The following is a 25,298-nucleotide window of genomic DNA, read 5'->3' on the forward strand; positions in this document are numbered from 1 at the left end:
GTACTCTTTATGAGGACAGGGTACTAAGCACACAACAAAACTCTTACGAAAATACTTTAAGTTGCACAATTTACACAAATGCCCGAGGGGCACGGAAAACCATATACTATGGAAGTGGAATGCGAAATTACTAGCAGGTAAGTACTGGACTAATAGGCTTTGGAATCGCTAGGACTACGTTACTGAACCTTCAGATTACTAGTAGGAGGCCTAGGGGACTCGGGTGCAGAGTGTGCACTCTCACGCGGGATGCGAGACAAAGTCTATGGGAGCTAGTAAAAGCAAAGTTAGTGTTCTCGGGCGAACCCGATAAGGTAGGTTGAAAACGAAGGTGGATCTGGACCCTTGGATAGTGAGGCTATGCTGGGGCACCGAAATGCCGAAGTTACCTAGCCCAGGGGCTGCGGCTGCATAGGTCTGAAAAGAAGTCGGGAATCCTCGTTGACGAACCAGGAGCCTGAAGAAAGAGTTGCTGGCAGGCGACCAGTGAAGATTGTCCGAAGTGATCCAAGCCTGGATCGAAGATGGATGACACCTGAAAGCAGAGCGGACCAAGTTCTTAATCACTAGCCAGTGATCAGATGGGCACCAGGATGGCACCGGATGGTAGTCACCTCGACCAGGTGAGTGGGCGACGCTGGGCTCTGCAGTCTCACGGACCAGGAGGCGTTGTCGGCGACCAGGATGGAGGTGCGAGCTGTCCCACGATGGTTGATGCTGTCGACGTCGCTGGACCCAGGATTAGGGCAACAAGTCTTGGCAAATTCAAGCCCACGCGGTGGACCTAAAATGGCGTCTGGAGTGGACCAGGAGGGTCCGGGGTGCTCCTCTTTTGGAAGGGAGCAAGGGCCAGTCTGGAGCAACCAGACCAGCAGTGTTGTCGTCGTTGGTCGTCGTCGGGAAGGCCACAAGCCAGCGGGCTAGTAGCAAGACAACGCGGTGAGCAGCCAAAAAGCAGAAGGGCCCCACGCAGATCTCGTGGATGCTGGGGGGCTGGTCTTCGGTGCTGGAGCTGCTCAGGGTCGGGGCTTCTCGGACCCCAAAGCACTCACCAGAGGATCCCTCGGCGGTCGTGCTGGACAGAAGTTGTGCAGTTCTGATGATGGCCGGTACCTCGAGGTCTCGTCGCACCTACGGTTCTCAGCTTAGCTGTAGAGGTAGGTAGAGGTCAGAGGTGCCAGGGAAGCCGGGTCTCGTCGAGCTGGTCAGTCGGATTCCGGAGGAAGGACGTGCAGCAAACCGCAGTGTTCTTAGATGGTGCCTGCGGATGCAGGGTGACTACTCCTTAGCCGCAAGGGAGAAATCTTGAGAAGAGTCGAGAGTTCCTTTCGTAGAAAGTAGTTTCTTGATTCAAAGATGATCTAATTTGGAAGGGTCCCCGCTCCTGTCTTTATCCTAAAGAAAGGGGTGGGTACGCGACTAGGTCCTGCCCTAGGGGTGGGACCAGGAAGGGGGGTGGTTACACCCCTCTCCCATGTCGGACTTTCCCCAGGCCAGGGGCTGGTGTGCCCCTGGAACTGGTTCTAGCCGGCAGATGCGTAGTGAGCACCGGGGTGCCACTTGCAGTCACCTTCCTGTAAAGCCCTGCCTACCCAGGATACACAAAACCCTGTCTGGGATGGTGCTAGCACCGCCCCTGACAGGAAACACTTTGTCCAAGCTCCCCTCGCTGGAAGGACTCCCAGCTGCAGGGGGTCAGACTCGTGTCTGTGGTGGCAGCATCCATTTTGTGATGCTGAGGCTTGAGTTAACTTTAACCGGGGTTCACAGTTACATACATGTCGTGTCCCTCTAGAAGGGTGGAATGCTAACCCCGTCGCCAGAACTGGCGAGGGGTTAGTATTCCAATTCGTATGACACCTTACTCGACATGTTTTTATAAAGCGATACCAGAGATAGCATTTAACCGCGAGGATTATAATGCACTTAAGAGTATATGGTATGCGTTATCATGGAACAGCTATTAGGACTTGGTTCCGCAAGCTGCAAACGGGCTCAGCTCATGCCAGAGCACCATCTCACACGATTCCAAGCACTCTGCCTTCAGGATTGTCAAGGCCTGCCATAGGAGTGACTGATAGGAATCTGAGTGTCCATTTTTAGGGTTAGATATAGGTATACTATATCTAAAGCAAAGGGTGATTACGCCACCTTGCCCCAGCTGTCGTGCAGCCAGTTGTGTCAGATTTAGATGGCCATCCAGGGGTGGCATAATACATGCTTCAGCCCCTGGTAGGCCCTGGGTACACCTATGCACTGAGTTACAGGGTCTGATAAGGTGGCCCAGTACCAATTGGATAATGCACCTAAGGTACACGTGTCAATTTAGTGAGAGAACAGCAAGGCTGTGGGTCTGATTAGCAGGCCCACAGCCAGAGAAAGTCGTAAACCAGTGAAACAAAAGCAAAAAATCTGGGTGATCATAGGATTGCAGACCCTACTCTCCTACAGTCTGTGGTTAGCTCGTTCAGGACTCTGAACACCTCCTTGAATTTGTCTGCTGCCGATGCGATCCTATGGGAGAAGTGTTCCGTTTTGGCTGACCTAATGGCAGATTTATAGTCATTACGTGTGGCCAGATAGGTCTGTCTGGCTGATCGGAATAGTCACGTCTCCAGGTGCGTTCTGACTGGCGCGTTTTTAGTTTAAGAGCCTTGAGGTCGTCTGAGAACCACCTGTGGGAGTTCCGATGCCTAGTACGAGGAAAAGTAACTAGGGGAGCGAACTGGTCGCTGGCTGACTCTAACCAGGAGCCTATGTCTTGTTCTAGTTTGTCGATGTCGCTGGAGGGGTGAGAGCCTGGGCAGGAGTCAGCGAGGGCGGTGAGAAAGCCCTGGGCATCGTAAGTATTCCATTTCCGTGACTGGCCCCTGGCCATTAGAGGGGTGAGGATCTGGCCGGCGACTGTGATGGTGGTGTCCACCAAGTGGTGGTCAGACCAGGCACAGGGAAGAATGTCCGGTAAGGACAAGGCCAGGTTACAGGACCAGATCTGGTCCAGAATATGTCCCTTGATATGGGTGGGTTGAGAGACATGCTGGGTAAGGTTCATGTTTTCAAGAGTTTCGAAAAGCTCAGTGGCGTGAGAGCCAGCGTTGGTGTCGTTAAACCAATAGTTTAGATCACCAAAGATGGCGAAGCCGGAGTGCACTGTTAACAGGGTGGACAGTTGTTCACTCAGAGTGGAGGGAAAAGAGGGCATGGAGTAAGGAGGTCGGTATAGGAGGAGAAGGGTAAGGGGGCCGATGTCGGTTTGTACACTGAAGAGTAGGTTCTCAACCTCAGGTAGGGTAAGGGAGTTAGAGGAGATAGAAGGCAGGCGTTTAAATATAATGGCTGCCACCCCACCCCCAGGCCGGTCATCAGGGCGGTCGGCGTGGAGAATGTAGTAATCAGGGGGGAGGGCTGCCAGTATATCTGGAAGGGACTATGAGTTAGCCAAGTTTCTGTGAGCAGGAGCATATCAGGGTCGAAGTTGGACAGCAAGATAAAGATGTCCTCGGCGTGTTTCACCAGCGAACGGGTGTTTAGGTATAATACCCTGATCGACGTAGAGTTCCCAGTAGGTGTGACTAAGGGTGAGTGTCCGCCTAGATGAGGTTGGTCGGGACGCGAGGGCGTGGAGGCGGAATATTGTAAGTCCCTAAGGGATTGGGCTGAGTATGCGATGAAAGTTTCAGGATGCCGAGCCCTAAGGCCCGTCCTGGCGCGGACGGGCGCAGACGGGCTTGCCTTAGGCGCGTCATCGGCGCGCAGATGGCGCTCCCGCTGCGCACGTCCGCTGCGCTTCCGGTGAATACACATATTTATGCCGGGCGGTGAGAAATGGGAAGGCGTGGCCTAAAAAGGGGCGAGGCCTCGCTCGTGGCCGGGAATGGCGATTGTAGTACGCAGCGCGAAGGTCCGCTGTGCGCGCCTAGTCAGAGTGGAGCAGTGCTCTCAAAGTGCTCACAATAGCTGGTAAGTTAAAACAGCAAATCATTAGTAACAATCAAGTTATTTTTAAAAATGAGCAAGAGTGTATAAGTAAAGCTCCCGGCTTTCCGCCTCAGGAGGTAGTCTGTCTAAACACGTCGCTTGTAATCAGCAAATGTTTATATGCGCGGAGAGTGGGAGTGGCCTAAAAAGGGGCGTGGCCTCGCTCGTGGCCGGGAATGGCAATTGTAGTAGGCAGCGCGGCAGCGCTAAGGTCCGCTGTGCGCGCCTAGTCAGAGTGGAGCAGTGCTCTCAAAGTGCTCATAATGGCTGGTGAGTTAAAACAGCAAATTATTATTAACAATCAAGTTATTTTTAAAAATGAGCAAGAGTGTGCAAGTAAAGCTCCCGGCTTTCCGCCTCAGGAGGTAGTCTGTCTAAACACGTCGCTTGTAATCAGCGAGTGTTTATATGCGCGGAGAGTGGGCGTGGCCTAAAAAGGGGCGTGGCCTCGCTCGTGGCCGTGCAAGCCGGGCCGAAGACGGCTGTAATGCCAGAAACCGGTCCCCGGAAGCTTGTTTCCTTTCCAGTAAAAGAATTGGCTTGGTAGTTTGGTCTGCCCTGTTCCCATGATGCACTGGGACAGGGACAGACTAATTTGCATGTAGCCAGGTTCTGAGCTGGGATGGTTCAGTGAGCTAAAAAACGGTGATGGATCAAGCCCTGATCTGTTGACTGGGTACGAGTGTTCTGTTTAATTCAGATACTCTGTCCATCACCACCCCCTTTTTTGAATCACTAGTTCTAGTGATCACCTTGTATAAGTCCAAACAACCCTTATGGTGATTGGTTATAAGTCAACCTTATAGACCAGCTATCCTAATGGTAGCGTGGACAAAGCAGTCTTAGGCTAAACTCTTTTGGCATGTGAAGCCGGCTGTTTTACCACATATAACCCCTTGAATACCAAGTGAAAGGACACCACACAGGTTGTTATGAAAATAAACAATATATTTATTAACTAACATACACCTCGGGAGGGGTGCCTTTGGGGAGTTGGGGGGTAAACTGTATTGAAGATGCTCGAAAGAAAAAGCAGATCAGAATATCCTGCCGTGCAGTCGCAGGGCTGGGTTCAGCACCTGGCTTCTATGCTACCAGATACCGCCGCCCGGCCCTCGGGTTGTGGGCTGATGGGCCGTGTATACAGAAAAATGTACTATGACGTAATGTGGTTGGTCTCCTGTGACTGTTGACGCAACTGTTATCTGCTATCATTATCTGCACCAAAAATAAAGGTTTTAAAAAAAAAAACTAACATACACCTCTGAACTCTTTATGAGATCAGAGGGCTAAGCACATGACAATCTCTTAGGAAAAATACGTTTAAGTTGCACAAATTACAATGGGGCCCTAGGGGCACGACAAACCACATACTAAGTAAGTGGAATGTGAAAGTCGATAAAAGGAATGGAGCTGTCCAGAGGCTGTAGGATCGCTGGGACCACGCTACACTAACTCTAGGTAAGTACAAGAGGCCCACGGAATGCGTGTGCAGAGTGTGAACTCACTAGCGAGATGCGTAACAGTGTCTATGGACAGTACAGTTCAAGAAAAAGGTGAGTATGGACAATCCTGACTAGGTAAGACAAAAACGACTGTGGAACTGGATACTAGGAGAGTCAAGCTACCCTTGAGCACCAAAATGCTCTTGTTACCTCACCCACAGGCTGCGGGTGCATAGGTGCGAAGTCGTGTCGGGTACCGGCGTTGGAGTCTATGGAGCCTGGAAGAAAAGATGCTGCAGGCGATCAGGAGGAAGATGTCCAGTGGGATTCAAGGGTGGATCAGTGAAGAGGAGAACCTGAAAGCAGAGGGGACAATGTTCAAAGTCACTAGCCAGTGACTGGAGTGGAATCAGGAGTGGAACCAGATGTCGTTGTCGAGATCAGGTGAGGGTGGACGCTTGTCTCTGCAGCCACGTGGACCAGGTGGTGTCTTTGACGACCAGGATGGAGGCACGAGCTGTCCCACGCAGGCTCTCGCTGTCGGCGGTGTCGGATCCAGGTTTGGAGTCACCAGGCCTTGGCAAAGGCAACCCACGCGGTGAGTGGAAACGGAATCTGGAGTGGACCAGGAGGGTCCGGGGTGCTCCTCTTTTGGAAGGGAGCAAGGGCCAGTCTGGAGCAACCAGACCACCAGGGAAGATTTCAAGGTTCGTCGTCTAGAAGGTCACTAGCCAGCCGGCAAGTGACCAGACATCGCGTCGAGCAGCAAATAGGCAGAAGGGCCCCACGCAGATCTCGTGGATTCTGGAGGGCTGGTCTTCAGTGCAGGAGCTGCTCGGGGTTGGGGCTTCTCAATCCCCAAAGCACTTGGACGAGGTTACCTCAGAAGTCGTGCTGGAGCAAAGTGCTGCTTCTTTCAAGATGGCCGGTCCCACGTGCCTCGTCACACCCACGGATCTCAGCTGTGCTGCAGATGTAGGTAGAGGTCGGAGAGGTCTGGGAATCCGGGTCTCATCGGGCTCTGAAGTCTGGATCCTCGAGGGAAGATGACAAAGGGAAGCTGCTAGACGCTGATGGTGCCTGCTTGTGCAGGGTGGACACTCCTTGCCCACAAGGGAGATTTCTTCAGTCTTCTGTGAAGCAGAACGTCGAAGTCCAGAGTTTCTGCTTGTAAAGTTGTTCAGGATAATATAATTTGGAATGGGACCAGCTCCTACCTTTATCCGGCTAAAGGGGGCTGTACTACGACTAGGTCCCTCCTCTGGGTGGGACCAGGAAGGGGGGTGGTTACACCCCCTATCCTTTGTCCGGTCTTGTGCCAGAGCTGGGGCTGGAGAGCCCCATGAACTGGTTTAGACCGGTGTATGCGCAGGGACACCTTGTGTACCCCAGGCATGTCTCATTCCTTTCAGCCCTGTCCTACTTAATACACAAAATCCTGTCTGGGGTGGTGCTAGCACCTCCCAAGGTAGGAAACCCTTTGTCCAGGCCTCCCTCGCTGGAAGGACTCCCAGCAGCAGGAGGTCAGACTGGTGTCTGTGGTGGCAGAATCCATTTTGTGATGCTGAGGCTCGAGTTAACTTTAACCGGGGTTCACAGTTACATACATGTCGTGTCCCACTAGAAGGGTGGAATGCTACCCCCGTCGCCAGAACTGGCGAGGGGGTAGTATTTCAATTCGTATGACACCTTACTCGACATGTTTTGATAATGCTATACCAAAGTTGGCAATAACGCGAGGATTATAATGCACTTAAGAGTATATGGTATAGCGTTAGCATGGAAACAGCTAAAGGACTTGTTTCTGAAAGCTGCAGACAGGCTCAGCTCATGCTAGAGCACCATCTCACATAATTCCAAGCACTCTGCCTTCAGGATTGACAACGCCTGCCATAGGAGTGACTGATAGGAGGATATGTGTCCATTTTAGGGTTAGATATAGGGATACTATATCTAAAGCAAAGGGTGATTACACCACCTTGCCCCAGCTGATTGATCAGCCAGTTGTGTCAGATTTGGATGGCCAGTCAGGGGTGGCATAATACATGCTGTGGGCTCTGAGTGCACCTATGCCCTGGGTACCTAAGGTACACTGTACAGGGACTGATAAGGTGACTCAGTATCCAATTAGATATGCACCTAAAGTACATGGTTGTCAATTTAGAGAGAGACAGCTAGGCTGTGGGTCTGATTAGCAGGCCCACAGCCAGGGAAAGTCGTAAACCAGTGAAGCAAAAAGCAAAAATCGGGGGTGACCATAGGACTGCAGACCCCACTCTCCTACAGTCGCGTCAATGGGGACCGCAATTGAAACAATACCGTCGAACTGGGTGAGGATTGTGCGCCGAAGGAAAATCGGTTCCAAACCGGAGCACAAGAAACACATCCGAGCCCGATGGCGGAAAAAACAATCTGAGGATGGAGCCAATGTCCATGCGCAATGTGGTCCAAAGGAGGAGTCACCTATCTTGTGACTTTCAAAGAACTTCTCAGGACAAAAACAAACTGCAAACATCCAGGCCCAACACTAGGTGGCGATCTATGCACAGTGTGTAATCTGCCTGCTCATATGCCTCGAACTGTACATCTTCCTGTTACAATCCTGAAAGGTCTTGAATCCCGACTTTCTTGGAGGGCAACATCCAAAGTGCTCGAAGGAGCGATGAGCTCTAGGTCAGTTTCGAAGAATGTGGAAAAAGGAGAACTGATGTCAGGGTGGCAAGGCTGGGTCTGGATGTTGCTGCCCCCTAGGTGGTGTTTTTGGCACTGAAAGTGAGCCAGTGCTCTCTACTGGCAAGGGAGAGCGTTGGAAAAGTTTACAGAGTCGCTATGGCTTCTGGTGATATTCAACAGGTGAAGGAATCTGCAGGTTAAAGTATCCATCAAAAGTAAAATGTATTAACACATTAAATACTTGCTTTCAATAATACACAGCTTACAATCTGTATATATGACAATGACCTATTCAATATGGTTTCAGCTTTTTTAGGAAAATTAACACTGTTACCTGACATTTTATGAAATTACTTTATCAAGGGTGATGTGCAAAAATGGATAAATATTTCTTTACAGTGACTAGAGTGTAGGCGTTGTCCTACTGGTACTATATGGGTAAAGCACTACAGAGCAGTGGGAAACAAACATTTTGACACAGGTTACATTAAGAGCATTACCCATCTAGTACGCCCACATATAAGTGACATGTATATTTACAGGTGGATAGAACGATAGACAGGTCGTTGTTTGATGAAAATCAATTGGAGTTGAGGGTAGAAAACCTCCACCCTATGGGTAACAAGTAACCATAAAAGGAAAATGCTACTTACCAGTATGCATCTGTTCTTGGCATGTAGGGCTGCTGACATTCATATCTGTGCATAGATCGCCGCCTAGTGTTGGGTCCGGATGATTGCACATTGTTGTCCTGGAAGAGTCTTCGAAGTATCACGAGATAGGTGGCTCCTCCCCTGTACTACAGTGCACAAGGGCATCCTCTCCATCCTCAGATTGTTTTTCGCCATTGTGGCAGAGATGGAGTATGATACAGTAAGTGATGACCATGCCTGAGAATAATTCTGAGTGCTACAGCTGCGACAGGCACCGGGGAGGAAGGCGGGAGATATGAATGTCAGCAGCCCTACATGCCAAGAACAGATGCATACTGGTAAGTAGCATATTCCGTTCGAGGTATGTGGGCTGCTGAATTCATATCTGTGCATAGAATAAATAGCAGTTACCTCCTTAGCGGTGGTTGCCCGTGCCAGCTGCAGCAGTCTGAAAAAGAGTTCTGAGAACAGCCTGTCCTACAGCAGCTTGCTGTTTGGAGTGTACATCTATGCAGTAGTGTTTTGTAAATGTATGTATGGTGGAACATGTGGCTGCTCTACATATATCCTCTAGAGGAATGTTACCTAGGAAAGCCATGGATGCCCCTAGCTTGCGTGTGGAATGCGCTCTTGGGGGAACTGTTAATGTGCGTTTAGCTTTTTGATAACAGATTTGTATGCACTTAACAATCCATCTGGCTATACCTGATTTGGAAATAGGGTTGCCTTTGTGTTGTGGAGAGAAGGCAACAAACAGTTGTGTAGTCTTTCTAAAGTCTTTTGTCCTGTCTATGTAAACAGGAGAGCTCTTTTAACATCTAAGGTATGCAGTGCTCGTTCTGCCACAGAATCAGGGTTTGGAAAGAAAACTGGCAGTTCTATGGTTTGATTAATGTGGAACTGCGACACCACCTTAGGCATGAATTTAGGGCTGGTACGTAGCACTACCCTATTAGCATGAATTTGTAGGAAAGGCTCTTGAATTGTTAGGGCTTGAAGCTCACTAACTCTTCTTAGCGATGTGATGGCTATGAGAAAAGCCACTTTCCATGTAAGAAACTGTATCTCACAAGAATGAAGAGGTTCAAAGGTGGCCCCATGAGCCTGGTGAGAACTATGTTTAGATTCCAGACAGGTGAAGGAGGGTGTCTGGGAGGGATCACTCTTTGGAGTCCTTCCAAAAAAGCCTTAATGGCAGGAACTCTGAAAAGGGAAAGATGCTGACTGTTTTGAAGATAAGCTGCCATGGCGGCCAAATGTATCCTGATGGAACTATATGCCAGATTGCATCTATATAGATGCAACAAATAACATATGATGTTTTGCGTGGATGTATCTAGCGGATTAATGTCATTATTGGTACAGTAGATGACAAATCGCTTCCATTTGGCTGCATAGCACGCCCTAGTTGTAGGCCGCCTTGCCTCCTTGATGATATTTATACAGTCAGGGGGCAAGTTGAGGTAGCCGAACTCTATGACCTCAGGAGCCATATCGCAAGGCTCAACTGTTGCGGATCTGGGTGCTGAATGTCTCCATGGCTCTGAGTGAGGAGACTGGGCGTGAGGCGCAGCCGTTGGTGAGGCACCACTGAAAGTTCCAGGAACCTGCCTTGCCCACGTTGGAGCAACCAGGATGAGCGTCATGGAGTGCTGCCGCAGTTTGCGTGCCACTAGCGGTATGAGCGGTGCTGGAGGAAAAACGTACGCAAAATCTGCCTGACCAGTTCATCCATATCGCATTGCCCTGAGACTGCGGGTGTGGGAACCTGGCGGCGAAGGTTTGGCATTTTGTGTTTTCCTTTGTGGCGAACAGGTCTATCTCTGGATGACCCCACTGCTGGAAATATGGTTGGAGCACCGAGGGGTGTATCTCCCACTCGTGCATCTGATGGCTTTGCCTGCTGAGCAGGTCCGCCATCTGGTTGTCTTTGCCTGGGAGATGTTCTGCCATGAGGAAGATGTTCCTCTGGATAGCCCACTTCCACATGCTCTGGGCTAGATGAGATAGTTGCGGAGAGTGTGTGCCTCCCTGCTTTTGGATGTAATACATGGCAGTCATGTTGTCCGTCCGGTTCAGCACGACTTTGTTGCTCAAATGCAACTTGAATGCCTTTAGTGCCATGAAGATTGACATCCGCTCCAACAGATTGATATGCATCTTTTGCTGCTGCATCGTCCATAGTCCCTGCACGGTATAATGGAGGACATGTGCTCCCCAGCCCTGGAGAGATGCGTCCGTTGTCAGCACTATTTGTGGGACAGGCTCTTGGAACCGTCGTCCCCTGCAAAGGTTTTGTGTGTTCCACCAATGCAGAGAGTTGTATGCACGACCGGTCACCAACACTAGGTCTTTCAGATGTCCATTAGCCTGGTTCCACTGTCGTGCCAAGCACTCCTGGAGCGGACGCATGTGTAGCCTCACGTGCGGGACTATGAAGATGCTGGAGGCCATCATACCGGTCAGCTGCATGAACATCTGCGCTGGGAGCGAGTGTTGGGGCCTGAATTTCTGAATCAGCAACTGCATGCTGTTGACTCTGGCAGAGTTTGGCTGCGCTGTTGCTGTTAGAGCGTTTATTGTTGCACCTAGGTACTGTTGTACATGAGCGGGCTGAAGGTGCGACTTAGGGTAATTTAGTGAAAATCCTAGACTGTGTAGGAGGAGAATTGTGCGTGACATGTGGCTGGCACACTGCTGGGCTGACTTTGCTTGGACAAGCCAGTCTTCCAGCTAGGGATAGACATGGATGTGTTGTCTCCGAAGGTGCGCAGCCACAGTTGCTAAGCACTTGGTGAACACCCTGGGGGCAGTGGTGACCCCGAAAGGCAGGACCTTGAACTGGTAATGCTGATTGTTGACGGTGAACCCGAGATATTTCCTGTGACTTGGGTGAATGGGAATGTGGAAATATGCATCTTTCAGGTCTAGGGTTGCTAGGAAGTCTCCCTGACTGAGCAATGGTAGGACTTGCTGCAAAGTTAACATATGAAAATGTTCTGACAAGATGTACTGGTTCAGGGGTCTGAGGTCTAGAATGGGCCGCAGGGAACCGTCCTTTTTTGGGATTAAGAAGTACAGAGAGTACACCCCTGTACCCTGCTCTTCTAAAGGCAAGAGTTCTATTGCCCCTTTTTGCAGCATGGAGAGTACTTCTTGCTGCAATAAGTGCATGTGCTCTGCGGACATAGGACGGTGCCTTGGGGGTATGTTGGGGAGAGTGGAGGGTAGTTCTAGACAATAGCCGTATTGGATAAGTTGTCTCACCCACCTGTCTGTGGTAATGCCTTCCCAGACCGGCAGGAACTGCTGGAGTCTTCCCCCGACCGGTGTTAAATGGTCTGGGGGCAGTGACAAGGCGTCACTGTTTGTTGGGGGCGGAGGATCTGGCATTGTAATTTCCACGTCCTCTGCCTTTGGTGCTGTTTCCACGATATCCACCCCTGTTATTCTTGTTATAGGTGGTCTGCGTGCTCCCCTTGTTGTATCGGGCTTGCTGCAATGCTTGACCTCTAGAGGCTCCCCTGTTACCGGAGCGACGAAAGGAACTGCCCCTAAACTGCTGTGACTGCAGAGCTCCCATGGATTTTGCGGTCTGTGTATTTTTTTAATTTTTTCAAGGGTTGTGTCTACATCAGGACCAAAAAGAAAGTCAGGGTTAACTGGCATGACGTCTCAGCATTACACTAGTGTTGATGGCTCTAGCTGCCGTGTCTGCTGCATCGAGTGCACACTTGATGGATGCATTTGAAATTAACTTCCCTTCCTGTATTAGCATTTCTGCTCCCTCCTTATAAACATCAGGCAGGTGTTGCATCAGCTGTCCTAACGTGTCGTAGTGAGCCCTATCATATCTGGCTAATAGGGCCTGTGTATTTGAGATCTGCCAAATATTAGCCGCTTGAGCTGCCACCCGTTTGCCAGAAGCTTCCAAGATTTTGGATTCTTTGTCCAGAGGAGGAGCATCACCACTAGTTTGAGAGTTTGCTCTTTTGCGAGCATTAGCCACTACTAGGGAGTCCAATGGGAGCTGGCCCTTGATGTAGGTAGGGTCCACAGGCGCAGGCCTGTATTTTCTTTCAATCCTTGGGTTTAAAACCCTTGCCCTTGTGGTCTCTTTGAAAAGGTCAGTAGCATGTTTGAGGACACCCTTTAGCATAGGCAATGTTTTTACCGATCTTTCTGTGGTGGAGAAAGTATCGAATAGAAAGTCCTCCTCCACTGGTTCAGCGTGCATTTCAACATCATGGTTAATGGCCGCCCTTTCAATTAAAGCGTTAAACACCGCCGTGTCCTCAGTAGGCGAGGTTTTAACATTATAAGACTGAGTATCAGGAGTAGTTTGTGGATCGTCAGGGTCAACAGTGTCAGTCCAGTGTTGAGGTTCCCCTTGATCTGTGTCAGCATGATAAATAAATCCCATATGACTGTAATCATCTCCCACATCCTCATCGCTGCGTGTGGGAGAATCGGCATCGTGCTGTGTATATGACTCCACAGGTTCGAAGAGAACAGGTGAGGTGGCCGAATCCAGTTTACTTTTGAGAGGGATCTTGTATGACTCTAAAGGATGTTCTGGAGCGATTTTTCGCTTGTGAATGGTGAGCCTGCCAGAATCCGAGTCGATGAAGAGCTTCGACTGATTGTCATACGAGGGCGCCTGGAACATAACCTCCTCTGGAATGGATTGAGACTTGGAAGGTACCGACACCTTCTTGGCCGCTTGGGCGCCCTTTTGTGGTTCGAACGCTTTGGGTCGAACAGTCGGGGGCAGTCCGTATTTAATTGAAGGAAGCACCTGAGACGAACCGACCTTCTTCGAGATCGACGGCGTCTTCGATCCGATCTGCTTTGGTGGATCACCAGCAGGCTTGCAGCCTTGCATCGACTCGAGCGCATGGTGCGCAGCATGCACTTATAGGAGAGTTGGGTCTGCAATCCTATGGTCACCCCCGATTTTTGCTTTTTGCTCCACTTGTTTACGACTTTCCCTGGCTGTGGGCCTGCTAATCAGACCCACAGCCTAGCTGTTCTCTCTCTAAATTGACAACCATGTACCTTAGGTTCATTTACCAATTGGTACTGGGCCACCTTATCAGTCCCTGTACAGCATACCTTAGGTATCCAGGGCATAGGTGTACCAAGGGCCTACCAGGGGCTGAAGCATGTATTATGCCACCCCTGGCTGGCCATCTAAACAGACACAACTGGCTGCACGACAGCTGGGGCAAGGTGGTGTAATCACCCTTTGCTTTAGATATAGTATCTCTATATCTAACCCTAAAAAGGACACATATATTCCTATCAGTCACTCCTATGGCAGGCCTTATCAATCCTGAAGGCAGAGTGCTTGGAATTATGTGAGATGGTGCTCTGGCATGAGCTGAGCCCGTTTGCAGCTTGCGGAACCAAGTCCTAATAGCTATTCCATGATAACGCTATAACATATACTCTTAAGTGCATTATGAACCTCGCGGTCAAATGCTAACTTTGGTATAGCATTATCAAAACATGTCGAGTAAGGTGTCATACGAATTGGAATACTACCCCCTCGCCAATTCTGGCGACGGGGGTAGCATTCCACCCTTCTAGAGGGACACAACATGTATGTAACTGTGAACCCCGGTTTAAGTCAACTCGAGACTCAGCATCACAAAATGGATGCTGCCACCACAGACACAAGTCTGACCTCCTGCTGCTGGGAGGCTCAGACAAAGGGTTTCCTGCCTTGGGAGGTGCTAGCACCACTCCAGACAGGATTTTGTGTATTTTGTGTATTTTGTGTATTAGGACAGGGCTGAAAGGAATGAGACATGCCTGGGGCACACAAGGTGTTCCTGTGCACACACCGGTCTAAACCAGTTCCTGGGGCACTCCAGCCCCAGAGCTGGTGCAAGACCGGACAAAGGAAAGGGGGTGTAACCACCCCCCTTCCTGGTCCCACCCAGAGGAGGGACCTAGTCGTAGTGCAGCCCCCTTTAGCTGAATAAAGGTAATAGCTGGTCCCATTCCAGATTAAATTAATCTTGACAACTTCCACGAAGAACTCTTGACCTTCGCCCTCCTGATCATCAGAAGACTGAAGAATCTCCCCTACAGTCAGGGAGTGACCATCCTGCTCTGCAGGCACCATCAAGCTCCTGTGCGGTTTGCTGCAAGTCCTTCCTTCCTGGAACCCGACGACCCAGCTCGACGAGACCCGGACCTCCAGACTCCTCTGACCTCTACCCACATCCACAGCACAGCTGGGACCCGTGGGTGCGACGAGCAACTTGGAGACGGCCATCTTGAAGAAACCTGGACAGCGCTTCCAGCACGAACGCCGAGGGATCCTCGAGTGAGTGCACTGGGGTCTGGGAAGCCCCACACCGACGCAGCTCCTACATCAAAGATCAGCCCCCCCAGCATCCACGTGATCTGCGTGGGGCCCTTTCGCCTGGTTACTGCTTTTCCTGTTGTCTGGTCACTTGCCGGCTGGCTAGTGACCTCTGAGACGACGACCCGAAGATTTCACCACTGCTGGTCTGGTCCCCCAGACGGCCCCTTGCTTCCTTGTAAAAGAGAAGCACCCCGGAACCTCCTGGTCCGCACCAGACGCCATCTTTGTTCCATCACGTGGCTTGCACTTGCCAAGGCCTGTTGACCAGATCGACGATCCAACACAGCTACCAGCAGCAGACTACGTGGGACAGCTCGTGCCTCCAGCCTGGTCGTGAAGAACAGCTCCTGGTCCGCGCAGCTACAGAGAGAAGCGACCCTTCTTCCACCTGAACGCGGCGACAGCATCTGGTTCCCACCTGGTTCCAGCACCGTCACTGGCTAGTGACCGAGACTCTGTCCCCTTCCCTTTCAGGACTTCTTCTTCCTAGTTCCATCCTTGGAACCACCGGACTCCTCCATCTGGCCGCCTGCCAGCAACTACTTGTTTCAGGCTTCATCGGGATCAACGCAGCAAACCCGACACCACTTCAGACCTATGCACCCGCAGCCTGTGGGTTAGGTAACTAAAGCTTCTAGGTGCTGAAGTCTGTGTTCACTATCCTAGTGTCCAGGTCCACTGTTTTTCCTCCATCCAGCCAGGTTCGTCCGGAATCCGTAACTCTTTAAACTGTAGCACCCATAGACGTTGGTACGCATCCCGCGTGAGAGTTTCCACTCTGCACGTGAGTCCCGTGGGCCTCCTGCTCCTTACTTACCTAGTTTGTAGCGTAGTCCCAGCGATCCTCCAGCCTCTGGATCTCCTTACAGTACTTTCTTTCCTCGCATTCCATTGTTTCCAGTATATGGTTTGTCGTGCCTCTAAGGCGCACGTGTAAATATTGTGCTAACTCGTATTTCCTTCTTAGTATTGTCATGTGCTTAGCCCTCTGATCTCATAAAGAGTTCAGAGGTGTATGTTAGTTAATAAATACTTGTTTATATTCATAACAACCTGTGTGGTGTCCTTTCACTTGGTATTCAGGGGGTTATGTGTGGTAAAACAGCTGGCTTCCCATGCCAAAAGAGTTTAGCCTAAGACTGCTTTGTCCATGCTACCATTAGGATAGCTGGTCTATAAGGTTGACTTACAACCAATCACCATAAGGGTTGTTTGGACATATACAAGGTGATCACTAGAACTAGTGAGCATCATATAGCAGGCCACTTCTCACACTCACCACGTAATACACTTACACTTGACAAGACTCTTAAGAAAAATACGATAAGTTGCACAAATTACAATGGTGCCCTAGGCAACGACAAACCATATACTAAGTAAATGGTATAAGGAAATCGATAGAGGAAATGAAGATGTCCAGAGGCTGTAGGATCGCTGGGGCTACACTACCCTAACCTTAGTTAAGGAGCAGGAGGCCCACAGAACGCGTGTGCAGAGTGTGAACTCACACGCGAGATGCGGGACAAAGTCAATGGACACTACAAATTACGAAAAAGGTGAGTACGGACAGTTCTGACTGGTTACGACTAAAATGACAGGATACCTGGACACTAGGAGAGTCAATCTACCCTTGAGCACCGAAATGCTCTCATTACCTCACCCACGGGCTGCGGTTGCATAGTTGTGAAAGTGTGTCGGGTTTCCGCGTCGAAGTCTATGGAGCCTTGAAGAAAGATGCTACAGGCGACCAGGAGGAAGATGTCCAGAGCGATCCAAGGGTGGATCGAGGAAGATGAAGACCTGAAAGCAGAGGGGACAATGTTCACAGTCACTAGCCAGTGACCGGAGTGGAACCAGGAAGGAACCAGATGCTGTCGTCGAGATCAGGTGAAGAGTGGACGCTTGAATCTGCAGCCAGGTGGACCAGGAGGTGTCTTCGACGACCAGGATGGAGGCACGAGCTGTCCTACGCAGGCTCTCGCTGTCGGCGGTGTCGGATCCGGATTCAACAGGCCTTGGCAAAGGCAACCAACGCGGTGAGTGGAGATGGCGTCTGGTGCGGACCAGGAGGGTCCGGGGTGCTTCTCTTTTGGAAGGAAGCAAGGGCCAATCTGGAGAAACCAGACCTGAGGTGTAGATTTCTTGGATCGTCGTCTAGGAGGCCACTAGCCAGCCGGCAAGTGACCAGACAACGCGTCGAGCAGCAATCAAGCAAAAGGACCCCACGCAGATCTCGTGGATGCTGAAGGGCTGGTCTTCTGTGCAGGAACTGCTCGGGGCTAGGGCTTCTCAATCCCCAAAGCACTTTCTCGAGGATGCCTCTGAAGTCATGCTGGAAGCAAAGTGCAGTTTCTTCAAGATGGCCGGTCCCACTTGTCTCGTCGCACCCAAGGATCTCAGCTGTGCTGCAGATGTAGGTAGAGGTCAGAGAGGTCTGGAAGTCTGGGTCTCGTCGGGCTCTAAAGTCTGGTTCCGCCGGGAAGGACGACAAAGTGAACCGCTAGGACGCTTGATGGTGCCTGCTTGTGCAGGGTGGTCACTCCTTGGCCACAAGGGAGATTTCTTCAGTCTTCTGTGGAGCAGAACGTCGAAGTCCAGAGTTTCTTCTTTGTAGTTTCAAATCAGGATTAATCTAATTTGGAATGGGACCAATTCCTACCTTTATTCTCCTAAAGGGGGCTGTACTGTGACTAGGTCCCTCCTATGGGTGGGACCAGGAAGGGGGGTGGTTACACCCCCTATCCTTTGTACGGTTTCGCGCCAGAGCTGGGGCTGGAGTGCCCCAGCAACTGGTTTGACACATTGTGTGCCCCAGGCATGTCTCATTCCTTTCAGCCTGTCCTACCTCAATACACAAAATCCTGTCTGGGTAGTGCTAGCACCTCCCAAGGCAGGAAACCCTTTGTCCAGGCCTCCCTCGCTGGAAGGACTCCCAGCAGAAGGAGGTCAGACTCGTGTCTGTGGTGGCAGCATCCATTTTGTGATGCTGAGGCTCGAGTGACCTTTAACCGGGGTTCTCAGTTACATACATGTCGTGTCCCTCTAAAAGGGTGGAATGCTACCCCCGTCGCCAGAACTGGCGAGGGGGTAGTATTCCAATTCGTATGACACCTTACTCGACATGTTTTGATAATGCTATGCCAAAGTTAGCAATAAACGCGAGGATTATAATGCACTTAAGAGTATATGGTAAAGCGTTATCATGGAAACAGCTAAAGGACTTGGTCCCGAAAGCTGCAGACAGGCTCAGCTCATGCTAGAGCACCATCTCACATAATTACAAGCACTCTGCCTCCAGGATTGTTAAGGCCTGCCATAGGAGTGACTTATAGGAGTATATGTGTCCATTTTAGGGTTAGATATAGGTATACTATATCTAAAGCAAAGGGTGATTACACCACCTTGCCCCAGCTGATTGATCGTAAACCAGTGAAGCAAATAGCAAAAATCTGGGGTGACCATAGGATTGCAGACCCTACTCTCCTACAGTGAGGTCACACAACCACACCATATAATACTCCCCATTTCCTCACACACTGCCATCATCCAAATACATCTCCTTACGTGTTCTGGTAGGAGGCAGTGAAGTATGCACAGTATATGACTCTTTACAATATAGCCATTAGAAGTTTTATTGCTCAAAACACGGACTACCAAAAATCTAAAAAAAGACAATGCATTTCACATATTGCAAAGCTGTTTTCTTGAAATGAACTAATGTTTATAGTTGTGTTTGCTGCAGTTGATTCTGATGCAGTATTAAATCACCTTTAAAAAAAAAAAAGTTAACTGCTATTTCTTAAATTATTTTGTTTTACCTACCAGATTTCCCTTCCTTTTCAGTAGTAGTAAGTTTTGAATTTAAAGGCTTTGAGCCAGAGGATGTGGATGGTTGTTCTAAAAGAACTGTATCTGGCAGAGGTCTGTTCCTTCTTCTCCGGGACAGAGGGGTAGAATCCATTCCTTTTCCATTCACCAGGGGAGCAATGCTTTTCTGTGCTGCTGAACGACATTGAGTAGTAGATGTCATACATGTAGGATTCTCTGTCTTTGGATGAGGTCTGATTAAACGTTTTTTCCTTTCAGGGCTATGATAAAAGCAAAAAAAATAATATGTGAGGGCGACTGTGTTAAACCATATATCAAAATTAGAATAGAAATATTGATAATCGTCATGACATAGAATTAATATTAATATAAGTGTTTACAATTTCCTCTACGTGGACTTAAATTCTATGCAATCTGATGATCATTAGACTAAAGTCCAATTGGAAGGTAATCCAAACACAGTATTTACATGAATATGCTACTTCCGGTAACATTCTTTCTGATGTATAAGGGAGCTTCAACAGACTCCCTGATTAAACCTCATTCCCAGGTGTGAGACTGAAACTTGAGACTTTTCCAAAGTTACCTATGTCATGTCCCCACTACAAAGAGAGGACATGGCTTTTGGTGACTCATATCTGGCTCATAATTTTTCCACACCTCTTACAGTGACCAAGGACCTAGAGGGCAAAGCCAAGAGTGGAGGATGGAAGGTCGCAAAGGAATTTGGAGGAGGTCTTGCAACTATCAGAAATAATGTCACCAAAGGTAAGTAATTTGTACTTCTAATGGATACAAGCTCTCCCTGCATCCTTGATTAAACTATTCCCAAACCAACAAACAGGAGGATGGTTCAGGGACAAGAACAGTGTATCACAAAATGAAGGATTGCAAAACCGCCATCACAAACTTAAATTGTTTCCTCCCTTCAGAGACCAAACAATAGTGACTAGCCATTGAAAGCACTGATGTTAATGTTGCTGTGTAACGCACAAGTTACGACTTGTGTAACAATATATTTGTAAGAGACATTAGTTAGTGATAGATTCCTTACCTTAGAATATCACCAGGCGTCAGACTGGATCCCGAAACTTTTGCGTAGCAGTACGCTTGCGCGTCGGTAGGCGTCGTCTGCGGCTCCGCGTCCGTCGTCGGCGTCGTGGGCGCCGTGATGACGTCGTCTAAGTACTTACACGCCGCCTCCGCGTGATGACGTCAGTTCTTAGACACAGCTTTTCCGCGCCAGAAACGCAGAGCTATGCCAAAAACCAACACTGGTGCCAGGAAACTAGGGCCCTGAAAGGGGATGACCTTAACCCTAGATATCGGTTCGCAGAACGGGGAGGATGGGTGGGTCGGTAAGGAATCTATCACTAACTAATGTCTCTTACAGATATATCGTTACACAAGTAGTAACTTGTGCATCTGAAAGAGACATGTTAGTGATAGATTCCTTACCTTAGAATAGATACCCCAGCAATACCAACCCCGTGGTGGTGGGTCTGCGAACCAACAATCACACCAGAAAGTCCTGGAAGACGGAACGGCCAAAGAAGCCATCCCTCTGGAGTTGACTGTCCAGGCAATAATGTCTTGCAAACGTGTGCAGTGAGGTCCACGTAGCTGCCTGGCAAATGTCCTGCAAGGGCACACCTCGGCCCAAAGCAGTTGTAGTCGCTGTGGCTCGAGTGGAATGAGCCCTCAGCCCCACAGGGGGTTCCTTCTTAGCCAAGGAGTAACACGCCTGGATACACAAGATGATCCATCGCGAGATGGTCCGCTTGTGCACCGCTTTCCCTTTCTTAGCGCCCACGTAACCAATAAAGATTTGGTCATCCACCCGGAACTGGCGTGTGCGATCCAAATAAAATGAGAGCGCACGTTTTGGGTCCAGAAGGTGGAGCTTCTCTTCCTCTTTCGAGGGATGAGTAGGCGGAAAGAAGGTGGGCAAGGTGATAGATTGCCTAATGTGGAAGGCCTGGACTACCTTGGGTAGGAAGGAGGGCCTTGTCCGTAACACAACCTTGTCCGGATGGACTGAAAGGAAGGGAGGTTTACAGGATAGAGCCTGGAGCTCACTCACTCTCCTGGCACAGGTGATGGCTACCAGGAAGGCAGTCTTCAAAGTGAGAAGCCGAAGAGGGCAGTTGTGAAGTGGCTCAAAGGGAGCGCAAATCAGAAATGTAAGAACCAGGTTCAAGTCCCACTGAGGCATCACGAAGGGAACAGGAGGGAACGTATGTGTGATGCCTTTCAGGAATCTATAAACGATAGGGGACTTGAGCAAAGAAGGTTGATCAGGCAGCCTCAGAAAGGCTGAAAGATCAGAAAGGAAGCCCTTGATAGTGCCCAGAGCAGAGCCTTGCTGGGCAAGAGAAAGAAGAAAGAAGAGAACTTCAGAAAGAGGGCCATTAAGGGGATCCACAGCCTTTGCTGTGCACCACGCCACAAATCTGTTCCACCTGCAGGCGTATACCGACTTTGTGGAGGGACGCCTGGCTGCCAGAATGATGTTGCAAACTTCAGGAGGCAAGTCAAATGGCCTCAACTGTCGCCGCTCAATCTCCAAGCATGGAGGTGGAGACTGGACAGGTTCGGGTGTAGGACCGTCCCCTGCTGCTGCGACAGAAGGTCCTCCTGAAGAGGAAGACGAACCGGGGGATCGACTGACCTACTGAGTAGCTTGGAATACCAGTACCTTCGTGCCCAGTCCGGAGCCACAAGGATGACTTGTGCCCGGTCGCGCCTGATCTTCTTCAGCACTCTGGGCAGAAGTGGTATAGGCGGAAAGGCGTACAACAGACCGCAACTCCACTCGCGACGAAAAGCGTCTCCGAGCGAGTGCCGCCTTGGAAATTCCAACGCGCAGAACTGATGACATTGCACGTTCTCTTCGGTGGCGAATAGATCTAACCAAGGCTCTCCCCACTGCAGAAAGAGACCTTGCTCCACGTCCGAGTTCAGACACCATTCGTGATCCATCATGCACCGGCGGCTGAGTTCGTCCGCACTGGCGTTCAGAGAACCGGCCAGGTGTTGAACCACCAGAGTCACGCCCTGAAGTTCAAGCCATTGCCAGAGGCGCAGAGCCTCCTGGCAGAGGGTCCACGACCCCACCCCGCCCTGTTTGTTGCAGTACCACATGGCGGTGGTGTTGTCCGTGAACACCTGCACTACACTCCCCCGGACAGAGGGGAGGAATGCCTTCAGTGCTAGACGAATCGCCCGCAGGTCCAGAAGGTTGATATGGAGCCGGGACTCCGCCGGAGACCAGAGGCCGCTGATCTACGCCTCTCCCATGTGGCCTCCCCAGCCCTGGAGGGACGCGTCCGTCACAACTACGTGCTCCAGTTGGGGAAGGGAGAGGGATCTGCCGCTGACCAAATCGCGGTCCGTGAGCCACCACTGCAGCTGTCTCGCAGTGCCCTCCGAGATCAGGACATGGTCGGACAGGTTGCCCTGATGCTGGGCCCACTGAAACTTCAGGTCCCACTGCAGAGCCCGCATCCGCCACCGGGCATGATGCACCAGAAGGATGCAGGAAGCCATCAGCCCCAGAAGCTGCAGCGTCAACCTGACCGAAACCCCGGATAAAGGCTGGAAGATTGGAATCAGAGCCTGTACATCCCGAACCCGCTGTTCGGGTGGGTAAACCCGAAACTGCGCCGAGTCGAGAACCGCTCTGATGAAAAGGAGCTTCTGAGAGGGACACAGGTGTGACTTCGGCACATTGATGGAGAACCCCAGCTGGTGCAGGAGATCTGCCGTAGTCTGGAGGTGGCTGACGACTGTCTGGGGCGAGCCCGCCTTCAACAACCAGTTGTCGAGGTAGGGGAAGACTGAGACCCCTAACCTGCGCAGATTAGCTGAGACCACCGCCATCACCTTCATGAACACCCGTGGGGCACTGGTATGGCCGAAGGGGAGCATGGTAAACTGAAAGTGCTCGTGGCCTACCGTGAACCGCAGGTAACGCCGGTCGGCCGGCAGGACGGGGATGTGGAAATACGCGTCCTGCAAGTCCAACGCTACCATCCAGTCACCTGGGTCTAGGGCAGCTAAGACCTGAGCCAGAGTCAGCATTTTGAACTTCTCCTTCTGGAGGAAGCCGTTGACGTTCCTTAGATCCAAGATAGGGCGTAGGCCCCCTTTTGCCCTTCTTGGGTACCAGAAAGTAGTGGGAGTCGCAACCACGTCCTACTTCTGGCCCAGGAATGCACTCGATGGCCCCCTTGGCCAAGAGGGCCGAAACTTCCTTCTGCAGGAGCCGCAAGTGATACCCCGATACGCGGTGGTGTTGCGGTGGCATGGCTTGAGGAGTCGTCTCAAAGGGGAGGGAGTAGCCCCTCCGGACGATCTGCAGCACCCACCTGTCCGAAGTGACAGTGCACCAGTGAGAGTGGTGATGGCGAACCTTGCCCCCCACTGACGTCACATGGGACGAAAAGCACTGACTAGGAGGGTTTAGAGGCGGATGCTGCGGGGGAAGGTGTGGACTGACCTCTGCGTTGTCCCCGACCGCCTCCACAGCGGTTTCCACAGCCGCCGCCGCGCTGGTTGTTAGTCTGCGGCAAGTGGCTGGCGGCACGTGTGGGGACGCCCCTTCCTTGGCCACGAAAGGAGCGAAAAGCAGCCGTTCCGCCACCGTCTCACACAGAGAGTGGGTGTAGCGGGCCAAGAGGCATGCGGTGTTGGAAGACTGCAGTCCCAAACTAAGGGAGGAGAATATTTTCTTTCCATAATTCTCATACCTCTTGGATTCCCTGTCCGGCAGAGCCAACGGGAATGCGGTCTGGGAATTGGAGGCCTGGATGACCAGAGTCTCGGGGGTGGGGTGGGTGGACAGGAAACATGGGTCGCCCGGGGCCGGGCAGTGGCGTCTGGCCACATTCCGATCTACGGGCGAACCCGTAGCGGGCTTGGACCAGGTGCCCAAAAGAACGTTGGTCAAGGCCTCATTAGAGGGCAGCAAAGGCTCGGCCGAGCTTGACTGCGGTTTAAGGACCTCAGTGAGGAGGTTAGTCCTCACGGCCGCAACGAGGAGCTCAAGGCCCAAGGGCTTGGCAGCCCTCGTCAACACCACACTATAGGTTACCCCCTTCTCCGAAGCCACGGTAGGAGGAGAGACAAAACCAGTGTCTGGAGAGGTGTCCAGGCCACTGGCCTCCCCAAGGTCTCCAGCCCAGTCATCCTGAGACTGACACTCCCTGGTCAGAGGGTCTTCAGACCCCTCCTGTGAGAAGTTGGCCTGATATATGATGTTCACTAGTTCTAGTGATCACCTTGTATCAGTCCAAACAACCCTTATGGCGATTGGTTGTAAGTCAACCTTAAAGACCAGCTATCCTAGTGGTAGCATGGACAAAGCAGCCTTAGGCTAAACTCTTTTGGCATGTGAAGCCAGCTGTTTTACCACACATAACCCCTTGAATACCAAGTGAAAGGACACCACACAGGTTGTTATGAAAATAAACAAGTATTTATTAACTAACATACACCTCAGAACTCTTTATGAGATCAGAGGGCTAGGCACATGACAATCTCTTAGGAAAAATGCGTTTTAAGTTGCACAAATTACAATGGTGCCCTAGGGGCACGACAAACCATATACTAAGGAAGTGGAATGTGAAAGTTGATAATAGGAATGGAGCTGTCCAGAGGCTGTAGGATCGCTGGGACCACGCTATACTAACTCTAGGTAGGTAATAGGAGGCCCACGGAACGCGTGTGCATAGTGTGAACTCACACGCGAGATGCGTAACAGTGTCTATGGACAGTACAGTTCAAGAAAAAGGTGAGTATGGACAATCCTGACTAGGTAGAACTAAAACGACTGAGGAACTGGACACTAGGAGAGTCAAGCTACCCTTGAGCACCGAAATGCTCGTGTTACCTCACGCACAGGCTGCGGGTGCATAGGTGCCAAGTCGTGTCGAGTTCCGGCGTTGAAGTCTGTGGAGCCTGGAGGAAAAGATGCTGCAGGCGGTCAGGAGGAAGATGTCCGGTGTGATCCAAGGGTGGATCAGTGAAGAGAAGAACCTGAGAGCAGAGGGGACAATGTTCAAAGTCACTAGCCAGTGACTGGAGTGGAACCAGGAGTGGAACCAGACGTCGTCGTCGCGATCAGGTGAGAGTGGACGCTTGTCTCTGCAGCCAAGTGGACCAGTTGGTGTCTTCGACGACCAGGATGGAGGCACGAGCTGTCCCATGCAGGCTCTCGCTGTCGGCGGTGTCAGCCTCGGATTCGGAGTCAACAGGCCTTGGCAAAGGCAACCCACGCGGTGAGTGGAAACGGCATCTGGAGTGGACCAGGAGGGTCCGGGATGCTCCTCTTTTGGAAGG

The 25,298-nt window shown here is 50.9% G+C and overlaps 1 protein-coding gene across 2 annotated transcripts in view; it reads right to left on the reverse strand.

Moving 5' to 3' along the window:
* PHIP (PHIP subunit of CUL4-Ring ligase complex) overlaps positions 1-25,298 on the reverse strand; it is a 2,330,659-nt gene that overhangs the window by 204,266 nt on the left and 2,101,095 nt on the right. For both annotated transcript variants that reach the window (XM_086926531.1, XM_086926532.1), the window contains exon 38: positions 18,951-19,216. In XM_086926531.1, coding sequence (XP_086782657.1) covers positions 18,951-19,216 — 266 coding nt within the window. The remainder of the gene's footprint in view (positions 1-18,950; positions 19,217-25,298) is intronic.

The sequence above is a fragment of the Lissotriton vulgaris genome, chromosome 6 (assembly GCF_964263255.1).
Source record: "Lissotriton vulgaris chromosome 6, aLisVul1.2, whole genome shotgun sequence".
Classification (NCBI taxonomy): domain Eukaryota; kingdom Metazoa; phylum Chordata; class Amphibia; order Caudata; family Salamandridae; genus Lissotriton; species Lissotriton vulgaris.